Genomic DNA, 16,178 nt, shown 5'->3' on the forward strand with positions numbered 1-16,178 from the left:
CCCATGGGATCCACAAGAAGAATTAGGGTGGTGGATTGTATCGCAACATGCCTCCAACAGGTAGGGATGCCCTAGACTACCCCGCCATAAAGGTGGCGCTCATCAGAAAGTTTTAGTTGACCCCCGAGAAATACCGACAGAGGTTTAGGGGCAGCCATAAACTGAGCTCACAGAATTGGGTTGACTTCCTGGATTATGCCAAGAAAGCCTTGGATCGGTGGGTCCAAGGTAGTGAGGTGGAAGACTATCGAGGGTTGTACAATCTCATACTCAAGGAACATCTACTCGAGAAATGTCTTCCTGAGCGGAGGCAGCACCTGGTAAACAGGAAACTTACTTGCCCCCATAAGCTTGCTGAGGAGGCGGACATTTGGGTAAGTACCCGAGTGTCCACGAAGGGGACGGGAGGAGATTCTCAGAAGTCCGGACAGGGCGCTCCCCAGAAGAAAGAGGGGGGAGATAATAAGAAACAGGAGTTCTCCAAAGGCCCCAAAAATAACTTTAAGGGGAAAAGTTTCTTCTCCAACTCTAAGGCTAGCCCGCAAAAGAACCCTAATCCTGGCCAGAGTCAGCAGCCAAGGGTTGTCCATTGCTTTGAGTGCGATGGTGTTGGACATTATAAGGGAGACGCGAAATGCCCAAAGAGACCACCCCCTCCCACTGGAGGAAAGGCCCCGGGAGTTGCTAGTGTAGCGCTTGGGGAGGAGATGCCCTTAGTTAAGGGGAGGGAGTGGGCGGGTGTCACCTTAGTGTCCCTGGATGATCGGGAGATGGTTCCAAAGATCCAGGTGCCCCCAAATACTACCATGTATGGGCAATGGGTCACCATCAATGGCCATAGAGGGGAAGCTCTGAGAGATACAGGAGCCAGTATGACTATAGTCAGGAGTCATCTGGTGTCCTCAGAGCAGGTGATTCCAGGTGTACTTCATCCAGCCGCGATGGCTGACGGCAGAATGAGCCACCATCCCGTGGCTGAGGTTCCCTTTGAGTGGGGAGGGGTTGCAGGTTCACTTCGAGTTGCCGTAAGCCCCGCCGTGCCGTGCCAGTCGATTGACTGCTGGGCAATGATATGGAGCACAATGCTTGGAAGGAGGTGGAATACCGGACTCATTCTGAGATGCTGGGTACACCTGATTGGGCCTGTGTGAGTACCAGGTCGGCGGCTGCTCGGGAGGAGAAGTCGCATGGGTTGGAGCCTGGAACAATGGCGCACCCAGCTTGCGATGAGGGAGCATCTCGAGGACAGGAGGAGCCTGCCTCGATGTCCGTGCCCCGTGAGACGGATAGGCCATCGGAGGAGATGGACCCGGAGTCCGCGGAGGAGGACATGGTTCCGTTGGAGGATCTGCCTATCCCTGCTGAGTGGAGGGAGGACCATCCAGGGAGGAACTGAGCAAGGGACAGAGGGAATGTCCCACCCTCGAGGGTCTGAGGCAACAGGCTGAAGCCCAGGCAGCAGGTAACGAGTCTGGGAACTATCGTGTTTACTGGGAGGATGGACTCCTCTACAGTGAGCCCAGGGCGCCAGTGCACGGACTGTCACGGGCCCTGGTAGTCCCACAGTGTTACCGAGCCTTCCTATTAGAGTTGGCTCACGAGATTCCCTTGGCAGGACACCTGGGACAGGACAAGACCTTTGCACGGCTTGTCCCCCACTTTTATTGGCCTCGAATGAGGGTGGCGTCCGATACATACTGTCGGTCGTGTGTGTCATGCCAAGCCAGTGGGAAAACAGGGATGAAGCTGAAGGCTCCCCTGGAACCACTTCCCGTCGTTGGCACCCCCTTTGAAAGGGTGGGCATCGACATTGCTGGGCCCTTAGATCCGCAGACAACATCCGGTCACAGGTTCATCCTGGTACCGGTGGATCATGCCACAAGGTCTCCGGAGGCAATACCTCTGAGAACCATTACTGCACCGGTAGTGGCGAAGGCCCTGATGGGGATCTTTACCCGAGTGGGATTCCCCAAGGAAGTTGTGTCTGACAGGGGGACCAACTTCATGTCAGCGTACATGCGGGCAATGTGGAAGGAGTGTGGGGTGACCTACAGGTTTACCACTCCTTATAACCCACAGGCCAATGGCCTTGTGGAAAGGTTCAACAAAACCTTAAAGGGTATGATCAGAAGTCTACCCGAAAGCCTGGGGAGGAAATGGGACGTCCTCCTACCCTGTTTGCTCTTTTCTTACAGGGAAGTGCCGCAGAAGGGAGTGGGTTTCAGCCCCTTTGAGCTTTTGTACGGGCACCCTGTACGTGGACCTCTCAGCCCGGTGAGGGACTCCTGGGAAAAGTTTCCTCGGAAAGTTCCCCAGGACGTGGTGAGCTACATGCTGGCCTTCCGGAGCCAAATGGCTAAGTTGTGGAAGCAAGCTTCGGACAACTTGGAAGCCAGCCAGTCTGTGATGAAAGCGTGGTATGACCACAATGCTCACCCAGTGGAGCTGGAGTCTGGTCAGAAGGTGTGGGTGATGGAGCCTGGAGAGCTGAGTGCCCTCCAGGACCATTGGACAGGCCCCTATGAGGTGTTGGAGAAGATGGGCAAGGCTACCTACTTGGTGGACGTGAAGACCCCACGGCACCCACATCGGGTGTTACATGCCAACCGCCTCAAGCCCCACTACGAGAGGCCCGAAGTCATGTTGGTGACTGATGGATCAGAGGAAGAGGACACAGAGCCTCTCCCTGACCTTTTTGCGTCTCAAGAAAAGGATGGGTCGGTGGAGGGAGTGAAACTCTCGCCATCCCTGACTCCTGAGCAGCAGGAGGAATGTCGCCAGGTCTTGGGGTCATTCGCTCCTCTGTTCTCCCTTGTACCGGGTAAGACCCACCTGTGTACCCATGATGTGGACACAGGAGACAGCCCACCTTTGAAGTCCAAGTCTTACCGGCTGTCTGACAAGGTGAAGGCCAGCATTCGAAGTGAAGTAGCTAAGATGCTGGAGCTAGGGGTCATTGAACCTTCAAGTAGCCCTTGGTCTAGCCCGGTGGTTTTGGTGCCCAAAGCTGCTCCACCTGGCGCCACACCAGAATTACGATTCTGTGTGGATTACCGAGGACTAAATTCGGTAACCAAAACGGATGCTCATCCGATCCCACGGGCGGATGAACTGATTGACCGGTTGGGAGCTGCCCAATATCTCAGTACCATTGACCTCACTGCGGGGTACTGGCAGATTCCCATGACTGATGGAGCCAAGGAAAGGTCAGCCTTCTCCACACCTGATGGACACTACTAGTTCTGCGTCATGCCCTTCGGGCTCAAGAACGCTCCTGCCACTTTTCAGCGGTTGGTGAACACGATCCTCACCGGGATGGAGTCCTTCTCTGCTGCCTACTTAGATGACATAGCTGTCTTCAGTAGCGGTTGGGAGGATCACTTGCAGCACTTGCAGGCCGTTCTCCAGACCCTGGAAAGGGCTGGCTTGACGATCAAGGCCAGCAAATGTCAGATTGGACAGGGGTCGGTAGTGTACTTAGGTCACTTGGTGGGTAGGGGAAAGGTGCAGCCCCTTCAGGCGAAGATTGAGGCAATCATGGCCTAGAAACCCCCCAAGACCCAGACTGAGGTCCGAGCCTTCCTGGGCCTCACAGGTTACTACAGACGGTTTGTGAAGGGGTATGGCACTATCGTGGCACCCCTTACTGAACTCCCGGCCAAAAAGCAACCCAGGAGAGTCATCTGGACGGAGGCTTGTCAGCGAGCCTTCGACACTCTGAAACAAGCATTGTGTAACGCTCCCATTTTGAAGGCTCCAGACTTCACAAAGGAATTCATTGTCCAGACAGATGCATCCGACATTGGCATTGGGGCGGTGTTATCGCAACTCAATGAGGAGGGTCTGGATCAACCTGTGGTCTTTCTGTCACGGAGACTGCTTCCCCGGGAACAGAGGTGGAGTACCATTGAACGGGAAGCCTTTGCGGTGGTCTGGGCACTGAAGAAGCTGCGACCATACTTGTTTGGTTCGCACTTCCTTGTTCAGACAGACCACCGACCCCTTCGTTGACTCATGCAGATGAAGGGGGGAAACCCCAATCTGTTGAGGTGGTCTATCTCCCTACAGGGAATGGACTTTCGGGTGGAACACTGGCCCGGAGTTGACCACGCCAATGCAGACGGTCTCTCCAGGTATTTCCGCCTTAGTGTTGAGAACTCCCAATGGGTTGGGTAGCTCTCCCCACTTTCAGCTGGGGGGGACGCGTGTTAGACCCGTCTGCTTCTGAGAGTCCCCTCACCACTATGATTTCTTTTGTTCCCCTGTACCTCCCAAAATTTGTCGCTTTTCTTTGTCTAGCAGGACCTTTTGTGTGCTGTTTCATGGGGCTAGATGTTCCTTGACGCCCAGTTGTTCACAAGGTTTTTGGCACCTATTTATAAGACACCTGGTGAAACCTGTGACATAGACTGGGATTGGCAACCTGTATGAATGACCTCAAAATGGTGGCCATCCATTTCCCTCATGTGAGTGACTCCCCTTGGAGCCTCCATGAACCTTGACCTTTCAAGGTTTTGGCGCCCTTTTATTTGGCGCGCATTCCTGACAGGAATTGCCTTATTTCCCTCAGGTACACAAAATGGCTGCTCTAGAACCCCAGTATGGGGGCTGTTAGGGTACCAAATACCCCAGAAGTGCCATGTCATTGGCATAGCCCAAAGAAGGTTCTAGAACCTACTGGCACGAGCCAGCACCTCAGGGCACTGGCTATATAAGGTCCAGTCCCTGGCGGCCATTTTAGATGACCAAAAGACTAGATAGGATAATGATGTTCCAGATCTAGGTGAAGAAGGAGATTCCAGACTTGACACCAGATTGACACCTGCCCTGTTGACCCCTGAGGCAGCTGGTAGCGCGGGCAGTAGAGCAAGCAAGAGTCACTGGCGTGGATCCTGACTGGCGTTCCAGTCAGCCGTGTGTGCAGTGACCTCGCGCCTACAGCGCCTGCCCAGCGAGTGCCTCGTCACCCCCAAAAGACTGTGGCCATTTTTTGTGTGCCTTCCCCGCCCCCCCCCCCCCCCCCCCCCCGGTGGTGAATTACGACCGACTCGGGTCGCGAGGCGAGAGCAAGTTCGCCGCGAGCGTCTTCTGTGCCCCTTGTGCGACAAACGCCTCCAGCGAGGAGCTCGGACGTCTCCGAGCTCCACCAGCGTAGAGTGCTTCCTGCGCAGACTGAGGTGAGGTGGTGCGCCGGGGCGGGGAAAGGCCGGCCTTCGTTGGGCGGGACTACTGTCTCTGCCCCTCCCCAGTGAATCGGCGGCTGTAGCTGTGGGCGGGAACCATCCCTGTTTGAGGAAGTCGGAGGGAGGTCGGTGGAGTCCCTGAGAACCTGTCGCTGGCGAGAGAAGTGCTGAACCCGACTGAATCGCTTTTCGATTGCAGCCGATGTGAGGTGGGCCCGTTTCTTCAGGTGGGAAGCGGTGATATAATGGAACTGTGAACCGGCATTTACTTGACTGAGCGCGAAGATTGTGTGACCTCTTCGGCAGCCCCGTTCGTCAGTATAAAGACTTTGAACTGGTGCCGCCTGAGTGCTAGCGGTAACAAAGCCCCTAGGCGCGCTTAGACCCCACCGGCAAACAGAGAACTCAACCCGGTGGCAGCCGAGTATAAATAAAGTGCTCACTGTGTTTCCTTGCTTTGTAGATATACGCACTTATCCCCTGAGTGATTCTTAAAGAGTCCCAACACTCTTTTGTGCCCAGAGAAGCCGGTATTCATTAGCAGTGAAGTCATCATAAACTGTAAGAGTAATCTTTCCATCCTGAAACGTATTGCAAGTTAAAGTTCCTGAAATATTTAATTGGTGGCAGCGATACAAGAATGAACATGTGGTTGTTTATTTAAATGAGCCAGTAGTTATTCTGCTGAACAAAAAGTGATATTTATTCTATTTATTGATGATATTTATTCTATTTATTGATGATATTTATTCCTGATATTTATTCTATTTATTGATGATATTTATTCCTGAGATAGCTACTGTATTCAACCCGAAATCAAAACCCAGCAAATTGTGGCCAAAAGAAATGTGTATGTGCTTTCCTAATTGATCCCCATTCACGACAGAGAATTTTTATATAAAGGAATCGTATTTTTCTACAACAGTGGTGTGGTGTCCTTCTTTTTGGTGGTTGTTCAAGGAGATATTATTGGGTCAAAGCCGGCTTAACACGACAGCCTTCACTTGCCTTGACACTTGAGCCAAGCTACCCCCTTTGTGCTGGGCTTGCCCATCGCAGGTCCAACAGTGGGATATTGCATTTCAAATATAGCATCACTTTGTGGCAGGCCAATCTGTGTAAAGTGTACAAGAGGCAAATCACATCAGGAAAGTATGACCTTCCTGACACTAGATACCATGTTTCAAACCATCAGTATGTGTATCCTAGTACAGACTAATGCAACCTATCTTGACTGTCGAAACATATCATATAACATAACTAGGTAAAAACAGCTGGAGGTTCTCAGGAGCGTAGGGCCTTTCTTATTTCATTCCTCACAGTCTGAATCATATCACCGCACAGTTGAGCTATGGGGTGTTTTTCCAGCCCTCTACACTCTTACCTATTGAGCGCAATACTTTCATCAAATGCTAGTCACAGGACCACTCTCAGCCTAATTGCGAGCACAGGAGAATCACTGTCCTTTTCATCGGGACAGTCGTCCTAGCAGGAGCATGCATAAATCCAAAAATATACCTGCTGCTCTATACATTTTTGCACATCTGAGAAGACCGAGGGCACAGCGCCTGATGTTAAAACGGATTATGGCAGAAAATCTGTTAGTAACACACATCTTGTTCCCAGTTAATATAGGGCAACCCTGCATCATGTGTCTGAACCAAGCTTGTAGCACTATGGACAGTCTGAGCTAGCCCTACGGAATATTCTACTGAGTTTACTTGGGGTTAAATAGACTTGGTGTATCAGATTACAGTGGATGTATTCTGGTGTTTACAGGAGACCTTATGTGGCTAATCTAATACACTTACCCCACTCCTGATCATAAAAACTTTAGTTACCTCACCTACCCATTTTTACGGTTCAACAGGAATATACCTGCATGCAAATGTACTGCCTGGCATAATCAGCTGGTCAACCTTTGACCATTACCCATGGAGCATAGTGTAGGGCTTGGACAAGAACATGAGTTTGTAGCTCATGGTCCTTGATATTCTAGGTTCTCCCAAGCACCTTAACCAGTCCACTAGAAGTTAGAAACTGCTCTCTATGGATCTCAAACAGTGCAATCAGCATGTCCACTTTGACCATGAGACCTCCTGGAAGAGTGGAAATTCCTGCATGTTCCCAGCTGCTTAGTTCCCTCACTGTGACACAGTCGCTGTGCTTGTGACTACCGAGCTAAAGAATTGAGGGTGCATTAATAGTAACATGTCCAGTAAATCTCTGTCATCACCTGTTTCATTCGTAAGCCACCTGTACCGTACAAATTTAGATCAGGAGGAAAACAAAGTGGACAGTCCAGCAGTCGTGATCGTAAGATCTCAATTCCTGCTGTAGACTGACCTGAGAGATGCCAGGAGCCCCATTGAAGCTAGTCAGCCATGTAATAGTGCTTGAAATCAAGAACCCCCAAACCCCCTTGCTCGACTGCAAGCTTCAGTTTAGTCGACTCCACTTGGCACCTGCCACATTTCCAAATGAAATCTTCCAACATCATATCTAAGGCCTGAAAAACCTTCCAGGGGAGCAACAGGGGTAGCTTGGCAAAATAATAAAGGATGCAGGTGAGTATGACCCCCTTCGCTAACACAGTCCTTTCCATTACCAACATCTTTTTCCAGAATGCTATCTGGGGCCTTAAAAAAATCACTGCTTTTGTCAGATTACCATCAAGTGGCTCCTGTTTGGAATGGAAGACCTTTACCCCCCCAAGTAACGAAAGATAGTTTGTTCACATTTGATTGCACAGCCACCTATCTCTACCAATAGCACTGAGTGCATAGAAAATAAGCAAGATTCTGAACAGTTAACCACTAATCCTGAATATTTGTGGGTCAGAGCGATCCAAGTGGTGCTGGCTCAGACATCCGAATATTCAACAATATGCGATCGGTATACAACTGGGGGAGGGTGGGGGGGGGGGGGAACAATGGACATCCCTGTTGAGTTTCCCTGCTCACTGAGAATGGCGTCAAGATCAGTTTGCCTACTCCTAGCCTTGCTGTTGAGTCGGTGTAGAGCAATTTTATCAAGTCGAATTTCCACAGAACCTTAAATATGTACTGCCCGCTTAAGGCGTGTGCAAGACCTTCTCCACGTTCAGGTCCAAACAAGGCCAATGAGGCCATTAGGAGGAAGCAGCCTATAGTATTCTTAATAAGGATGTACATCTGCATGTGACAGGTGGATACATTTTCTAATAACTTGCCCCAATACATATTTTCCCATCACTCTAGTTCGAGCAGCCTGAACAACTGGAGTACATGGTTAGAGCTAAACTGCAAAACTCCTTTAGATAAAGGAGTGAGGGCAACAGTTTGAGCAAGATCTTTGCCTTTGATGTGGGAAGGACTCCTTTCTCTTCGCCTCGCTTTGTGATAGGGATGCTATCCCCACCTTGGTCTTGCTGAAACAATTAGCAGCCTTTAAAACCATCAAACATCAGATACTTCTTGACAGCCTACAGCTGATCACAGCAGGTTGACCTGCCACTTGAAACAAAGGTTTTAATTAATTGCACCAATTTTATTTGTAATAAACAAGAACTTACCTTCATAAATATAGGAAGGCAAGAATATATATACAATATATATATATATATATATATATATATATATATATATATATATATATATATATATAGAGAGAGAGAGAGAGAGAGAGAGAGAGAGAGAGAGAGAGAGAGAGAGAGAGAGAGAGAGAGAGAGAGAGAGAGAGAGAGAGAGAGAGAGAGAGAGAGAGAGAGAGAGAGAGAGAGAGAGAGAGAGAGAGAGAGATCTAATCTTTACGCTAGAACTTATTCTCTTGATGGAGATGCTTTTTCTCCGTCCGGAACAGTTTTATAAAGCCAGGCAACTAATAAAAGGAATGTATGTAGCTTTAACTTGGATATGTAATTTCCATACTTGCCTTCTTTGAAGCATTTATTACTTAATAGAAGGTTTGACTGATGTACATTAAACACTCATTAAGTGTCTTGCGACTTCAGGAATCAATATTTTTGAAAGAATAGAAAGTTGTGCACAATTCTTCTGTACTGCACAGGATTAGCCACCCATCCGCCAATAAATAAATAAATGCTGTCAGTAAAAGTAGGAAATGCTTTTGATGGTTTTAATCAATAAACTCAAATGCCGTTGTGCCTTTAAAACAGTACATGTTTTCTGTGATTCTCGTGCCAAGTATGTATATTTGAAAAAAAATTATTTAAATCTAAAAAAATAACATTCGCCTACCTTTATCCATGACTGGACTGTTGGCCAGAACTTATTCTTTAGGAGTTTGAAGTTATCTGTGAGATTGCTTACAACAGCACTGTTATCTTCGGTCTCATGAATCTTCAAATCTAAAAAGTAAAAAAGTAACAAAATAAATACATTACTTTGAATGTACTAAAACACATCTTGCGCCCGCCCTTCACATATTGTACACAATTAAATTGGAACACTATTGTTCATTGGAAATAAATGTCTCCATTTAAGTGCCAAACAGCTAACAAACTTTCAAGTGAGTTCTTGAGTCACTAGGGGCAGTGACCTGCATTGCCATGTACAAGAACTAAAAAACACACGAAAATTCAACTGTGAAAAACTATCTTCGACCAATACAATGTAGCAAGGATGAATGTATTTTGAAAATTAAAGGTGAATAAAAATACTTTTAATTTAAAAAATGTTGCTTAAATAGTTCTGTGTTTCTATTTTGGTACTTTCAGCAGCTATGTGATATGATGTATTGTTAACAACCATTAGTGTGCAATACACTATGACTGTGTGAAAATGAATGACTACTTTGCTAAGAGTGCAGTCATGGTAAAGCAAGTAAATGTCAGACACTACATCAATTTCAACTGTTTAATTCGCGTGGCAAAAAAATGCACACCCAGATTTGGATTATTATGATACAATCTCTCCCCCTGGTAACCCATTAATGTTTAAGGATTCATGGGGCAAACAGAACTTTAGAAAACTCATACAATGTGCTAGTACCACACAAACATAGAATGTTTTTTAAACACAGGTCCTTGTGAGTACAACTCTCCCACTTTGGAAAAATATAGCCTCTCTGGGGTTGTTGCAACGAATTCTTTGTCTACAAAAGGAACTATAAAGTAATTCAGCCACCTTTGTATTGAAACGCAAACCTAACTTAAGATCTGCGACCCCAGCGCCAGCTAACAGTCATTTCTAGAAGGCTAAAAACTATAGGATAGGCAATGGCTCCAGGACTAAAAATCCCTTTTTAGCCCAAAGCACCGATTACAATCAGCAAGCCAATACATCTTGTCCCCTTCTTCAGGTACCTGTGTGTAACCGGAGCTATTTTGAAAAAAGAACTGTAGGTCCACTTAGAAAATAATTCTAACATGTCCACCTAAATAAGCCCTGTAAACATATGCACCAGATTCTACCGGAGAAATCCAAGACAACACCCTGAAGTTTACCACAGAACTACACACCACAGTATTATCTATTGTAAATACATTTTTCTTTTTTAAATGAAAGATCATCTTTCTAGACTTTGTAACTAGACCTCAAAACTAACCTTCACAACAAATTATTAGCATAAAAAGGACACAACACTAAGACGAATATACTCACGAGGATGACACAAAACGAACTTCAAAGTCTTCTAACTCACACTGAAATTCCTGACATGCACATTCTGATTTGGCAACAAAATCACAACCACCACACACCAGCCTCTACAAACTACCAGCTGCTACAACTCTAACTTAATGAAAGTTAAATATATAGGGAGTTGAGTGAGATGCATCTACATACAAGCCAAGACTGTGAAGCAACCGGTCCATGAATACTAACCACTTCCAGTCTCTTATAAATGTACAAAAGGCTTCAAAACACTACAATTCACATCACCAAAGTGTAGCTAAAATAACCACCATAGCCATAATAAAGGGGATTGATTATAAACACTAGTTTTAAAAACACAAGAAACAAATAGGTGAAATGGTGTATAATATAAGTTAATTAAATACATGAACGTTCAAAAAACGGCAGCAAACATACAAAGTTGTATACTGAGCAAATTACCAGTACAAATATCAACGCTGAGGTTATAAGTATGGGATCCAAGGCCATGATCTCTAATAAAGGATTCCTCAACTGCTGCTTCACACTCAGAGTCCGAATTGTTATCATGGTTCTCTTTTGTTTTAGATGTGTGTCCTTCTTCTTGATTCAAAGGCTTGCTTTCACCAGCACTTTGGTCGGATGGAACAAAAAACAGATCCTTGCTACAACAGGGTTGTTCATCATCAGTGCTTTTTGGGCCCGGTTGATTGCAAGCAAATGTAAAAGGCATGGGGACATCCTTTGCAGTATCCACATTCTCCATTTCAACATTGTTCACAGAAAACTCCAGTGGATCTGGCATTAAGAGTTTGAATCCATTTTTCATTTCAGTCAAGCTTGCTTGGATGTCTCCTGTTCTTTCTGCAAAATGATAAACAGTTGTCATAAATGAACCTCTGCATGAGGTTTAAATATTGAGTTGTTTTGAATACGTTTTTGCTACTTGCTACTTTAGGAACAAACAGAATCCAAGAAGACAATTTAAGTGTGTGCCAAAGTCAAAAGGGAGTTTCAATGAAACACCAAATATAAATTGTTACTTCTCAAAATTCCAAACACTATTGTAATGTTTGTTTTATGAATTTGCTTTGCATTGGATCCTTAATATTTGCTATTACAACATCAGTTTTTATGACAGATACACTATTTACATAAAACAACTTTTTTCTTAATATAAATAATTATTATTTGATTTAAATTTGTACAGGTGGTTGTCCTTTACAGCAGATATGTCACACAATTAGCAAAAGCGTATTTATAGAGTGCTACATCAAAAGTACAACAGATAATGGCATTTAATTGTTTTCCCCACAAGCAATGGTTAACCCTTGCCTTGTATTTCTTTTTCAGCATTTTTGACTTTTTCCTTAAAAATATTTTCTAGTCGCTTTTGCTTCTCCTCCTCCTGTTTCCTTTCAGCTAAAGTTTTGCTTCTCACATCATGAAAATCCACCTGAGGGGGAACAAAATGAGATACATAAAACAAAAAACAAAGTACCAAGAGAAAATAAATGACAATGAAGAATGTCTAATTGTAAGAGTGTCTGCAAAGATTGTTTATCAAGGAAAGAAGTTTGCAAACACACTCAGCAGGTATAAAACATAAATGAATCCCAAAATAAATGTGTTAAGGAAATTGGAAATTACTTACAAGCTATATTACATTAAATGACAATTTTAGACAAAAATGTACATAAAAAATAACTTATTTCGAAGGTGGGATAACTGTCTCACAAACTCTTACAGGTTCTTAATAAAAGTAATTGGTAATTAAAACACCAGTCACATACAATTTGGACTAGTGGACACCAGCACCTTTCTTTACATACCATTGGTATCCAAGAAAGAACGCATCAAAGCCTGATGTCAATTTAACTCAATAGGCAATAAAGAATATTAATGATTAACAAGTAGGACACACAATTAAATGTAAAGAAATAAAGTGAGCATAAAGACCTATGAATATTCTAGTTCCAACTGACAAAACAAGGGCATACACCGAAATATTAATCTTACAATGCATTGCAAAAAAAGAGGGAAATGTGCAGCTAAACTTGTGTTCAAAATGAGTCACTATTAACCTTTAGTAATTCTAGATTCAATATCGATTAGGCATGTAGGTTTCTGCTAGGAAAAACTGCATTACAAGTCTGTCAACACGTCAAACTAGCCATGGTATGTGCATCACAGACATGAATATTCTATTTTAAATAAATAAAATAAACAAAACAAAAACATAGATAAAACACAGACACTCTGAAACAAAGACTCTATGAAGCCGGCATAGAGGGGAATGCTCTAGACTGGATCGCGTCCTACCTCTGAAACAGAACTACTATCATCCATACCCCACCTTTCTCATCCAAACCATACTGCACAAAAGCAGGGGTCTCTCAAGGCTCTATCATCTCACCCATGCTTTTCAACATCTACATGAAGTCATTACCTTTACTGATAAAACAATTTCACCTCAAATGCCATAACTATGCAGATGACATAAATACAAATACTCCTTCAACTGGAATGCCCCAAAGACATTGGAAATTCCCCAATTTTCAGTTGTTTCAGAGCCGTGGATCAGTTGATGACTTGAAGCCACCTTAAATTGAATGCTTCCAAAACGGAAATACTCACGTGTGGCCACTGGAAACATTATGACCCGCTTGGCCTGATGAACTGGGTTCACCACCTAAACTATAGAAGGAAGTGAGAAACTTCGGAATGACCATGGACTCCAAGCTGTTGATGAATGCCCAAGTGGACAAACTAGCTAGATCAAGCTTGGTCACTATAAAAACGCTGCAACAAATTTTCCATCATTTGGGATTTCCACACAAAGTCCAAGCTACCATCTTCCTTGTTCTGTCCAAACTCGATTACGCCAATATCCTCTACCATGGATCACCTTTAAAGACCATGAAAAGACTACAATGGTTTCACAACTCTGCTGCCAGACTACTCTTACATATCAAACCCCGAGACCACATCTCACCTACATTGAAAGCCCTGCATTGGTTACCGGTTGCCTGAAGATCCACGTTCACGCTGCTTTGTATCACCCACAAAGCAATACATGGAATGGGATCGCTCTTCATCAGGAATAAATCACCCAACACATTCAACAAAGCAACCTCCGCTCTAAAATGGCACCTCGCCTCAAAATCCCAAGATACAAGAAAAAAACATGGGTGGCACATCCTTCTCTGTTCAAACAGCCAAACTGTGGACTCTTTACCTCCCCAAACATAAGACCCACGGACAGCCATCTTATCTTCAGAAAACTGTTCAAGAATTGGCTATTTCTTACATAAGCACCATACGCAAACAGAAATGTACAGCATATCCCTCTGTATATAATAATTTATTTTTACTATAGATATGTAGCAATCTTTGTGTATTGCTTTGTATAAACAGGTCGAATAATTGTGTTAAAAATTTATTTTTTTAAAGTATAATAACACTTGAAAACCGGAGTTTATCTTGTGCATCTTTGGTCTTCATGTACTTCTTCCATTGTGCATCTATGTACCTTCCATGTACTTGGATCTATGTGTTTGTTACTTTTCTCCTGAAAAGCATATCCAATGCACTACCCTATTCCTCATCCTGTACCTCTATCAATATCTTTAATCTACATATCTACCTCCTTTATGCATCTATATACTTTCAATGTACTTATGGATCTATATATATTTATCACTGTCTTCTAATTCAGCATATCCAATGCACTACCCTATTTCTCACCCTATACTTCTCTCAATATATCTTCTAACCCAACTTTCTGACTCACCTCAAACTTCTTTCTACTATTCTTTCCAATGCACTACCCTATTTTTCACCCTATACATCTATCAATATATCCTCTACACCCACTCTCTCATTTATCCCAAACCCCATACCACTACCATGATCCCCAAAATAAGCCTTTCTAGACTCTCCCTTACTCTACACCTCCATGCATCATCTGATACCTCTTCTACTATACTGATCCCAAAAACAAACCTTTCTAAACTCTTCCCTCTGACTCTTCCCCATCCACAACCTCTTTTTACTCATCCAAAAGCCTCCTCCTACTGCTATGACCTCCCAAAAAATAATAATAATAATTCTTCTCTCGCCTATCCCTTCACTATCCTTTTCAATCAAAATAGCAGACTAACATGTTCACTTCTCAAATTTCATATCCCACTATACTAATTCACCACTAATCCTTTATGGGTCCCAGAGTAGCATGCAACTCACCAAAAAGTGCTTCAAAACCTCAGAGGTAAGCAAGTATTATATAAATGCAAACCTTTTTTCCCTCTGCTACCTTTCTCTATCCAACCGAATAACACATCCACCACTCAAACTACTTCCTATTTCACTATACTAATTTTCAACACTAATCCTTTATGGGTTCTGGAGTAGGGCGCTACTCGCCAATAAAACGCTTCAACACCCCATCAGGGTTACAAGCGCTATTTAAATAAAAACCTCTTTCCCTCTTCTACCCTGCCGCTACCCTTTTCTATCCAAATAACTTAATAACATCCACCTCTCATATTACTTTATATTTCAGTATACTAATTTTCAACACTAATCCTTTTATGGGTTCCGGAGTAGCGTGCTACTCACCAGAAAAGCGCTTCAACAAGCACCATATGAATGCAAACCTTTGTCCCCCTTCTATCCCTCCACTATCCTTCTCACTCCAAGTGAGTAGCGTGCTACTGCACAAAAAAAGGTGCTTCACACCCCATCAGGGGTAACAAGCGCTATATAAATACAAACCTTTTTTTCTCTTCTATCCTTCCACTATCCTTCCGAATCCAAATAACTGACTAACCTATTCACGCTTTAATTACTTTCAAATTTCACTATACTAATTCAACACTAATGTTTTATGGGTCCCGGATTAGCGTGTTACTCGCCGAAAAAGCAATTAGACGCCTCGTCAGGGGTAGTAAGTGCTATATAAATGCAATTACAATACAATTAAATACATCTTCTATACAAAATTACTCCAAGATGTAAAACCTGGTAAACAGTTGCATTTTAAGCTATGTTAGAAAGCCTACAGTCTCCCTTAGAGAAGAAATTCCAATTATGCTAGCAAAATTTGAGGATTTCAGATTAGGCAAAATTCGAAAAATGTATCAAAGTTTTGCATTATTTGTAATGTCAATTTATTTATGGCAGTGGACATTTTGTGTTAAAAAAATCTCCTTAAATACAGGGGGGGCTGGTTTGCTCAGAAACTATTATAACTAAAACCTTTTCAACTCAAACCAGTCTCTTGCAGGTAACGCAAAATACTATTGGCTTTGCCAATGCTTGTTTATGTGGGCCCTCAAGGGACTTCTGGTCCTGGTCCTCTGAAAGTACCATTATGTTATGGTCTTCTGAAGCACTGGTC

The 16,178-nt window shown here is 44.1% G+C and overlaps 1 protein-coding gene across 1 annotated transcript in view; it reads right to left on the reverse strand.

Annotated features, from left to right (window-relative positions):
* UVSSA (UV stimulated scaffold protein A) overlaps nt 1–16,178 on the reverse strand; it is a 287,721-nt gene that overhangs the window by 232,043 nt on the left and 39,500 nt on the right. The window contains exons 4-6 of the mRNA XM_086964233.1: nt 12,113–12,233; nt 11,240–11,641; nt 9,422–9,531 (exon numbers count right to left, since the gene is read on the reverse strand). Of these exons, the coding sequence (XP_086820359.1) occupies nt 9,422–9,531; nt 11,240–11,641; nt 12,113–12,233 (633 nt within the window). The remainder of the gene's footprint in view (nt 1–9,421; nt 9,532–11,239; nt 11,642–12,112; nt 12,234–16,178) is intronic.

Source organism: Lissotriton vulgaris, chromosome 3_2 (assembly GCF_964263255.1).
Source record: "Lissotriton vulgaris chromosome 3_2, aLisVul1.2, whole genome shotgun sequence".
NCBI lineage: Eukaryota > Metazoa > Chordata > Amphibia > Caudata > Salamandridae > Lissotriton > Lissotriton vulgaris.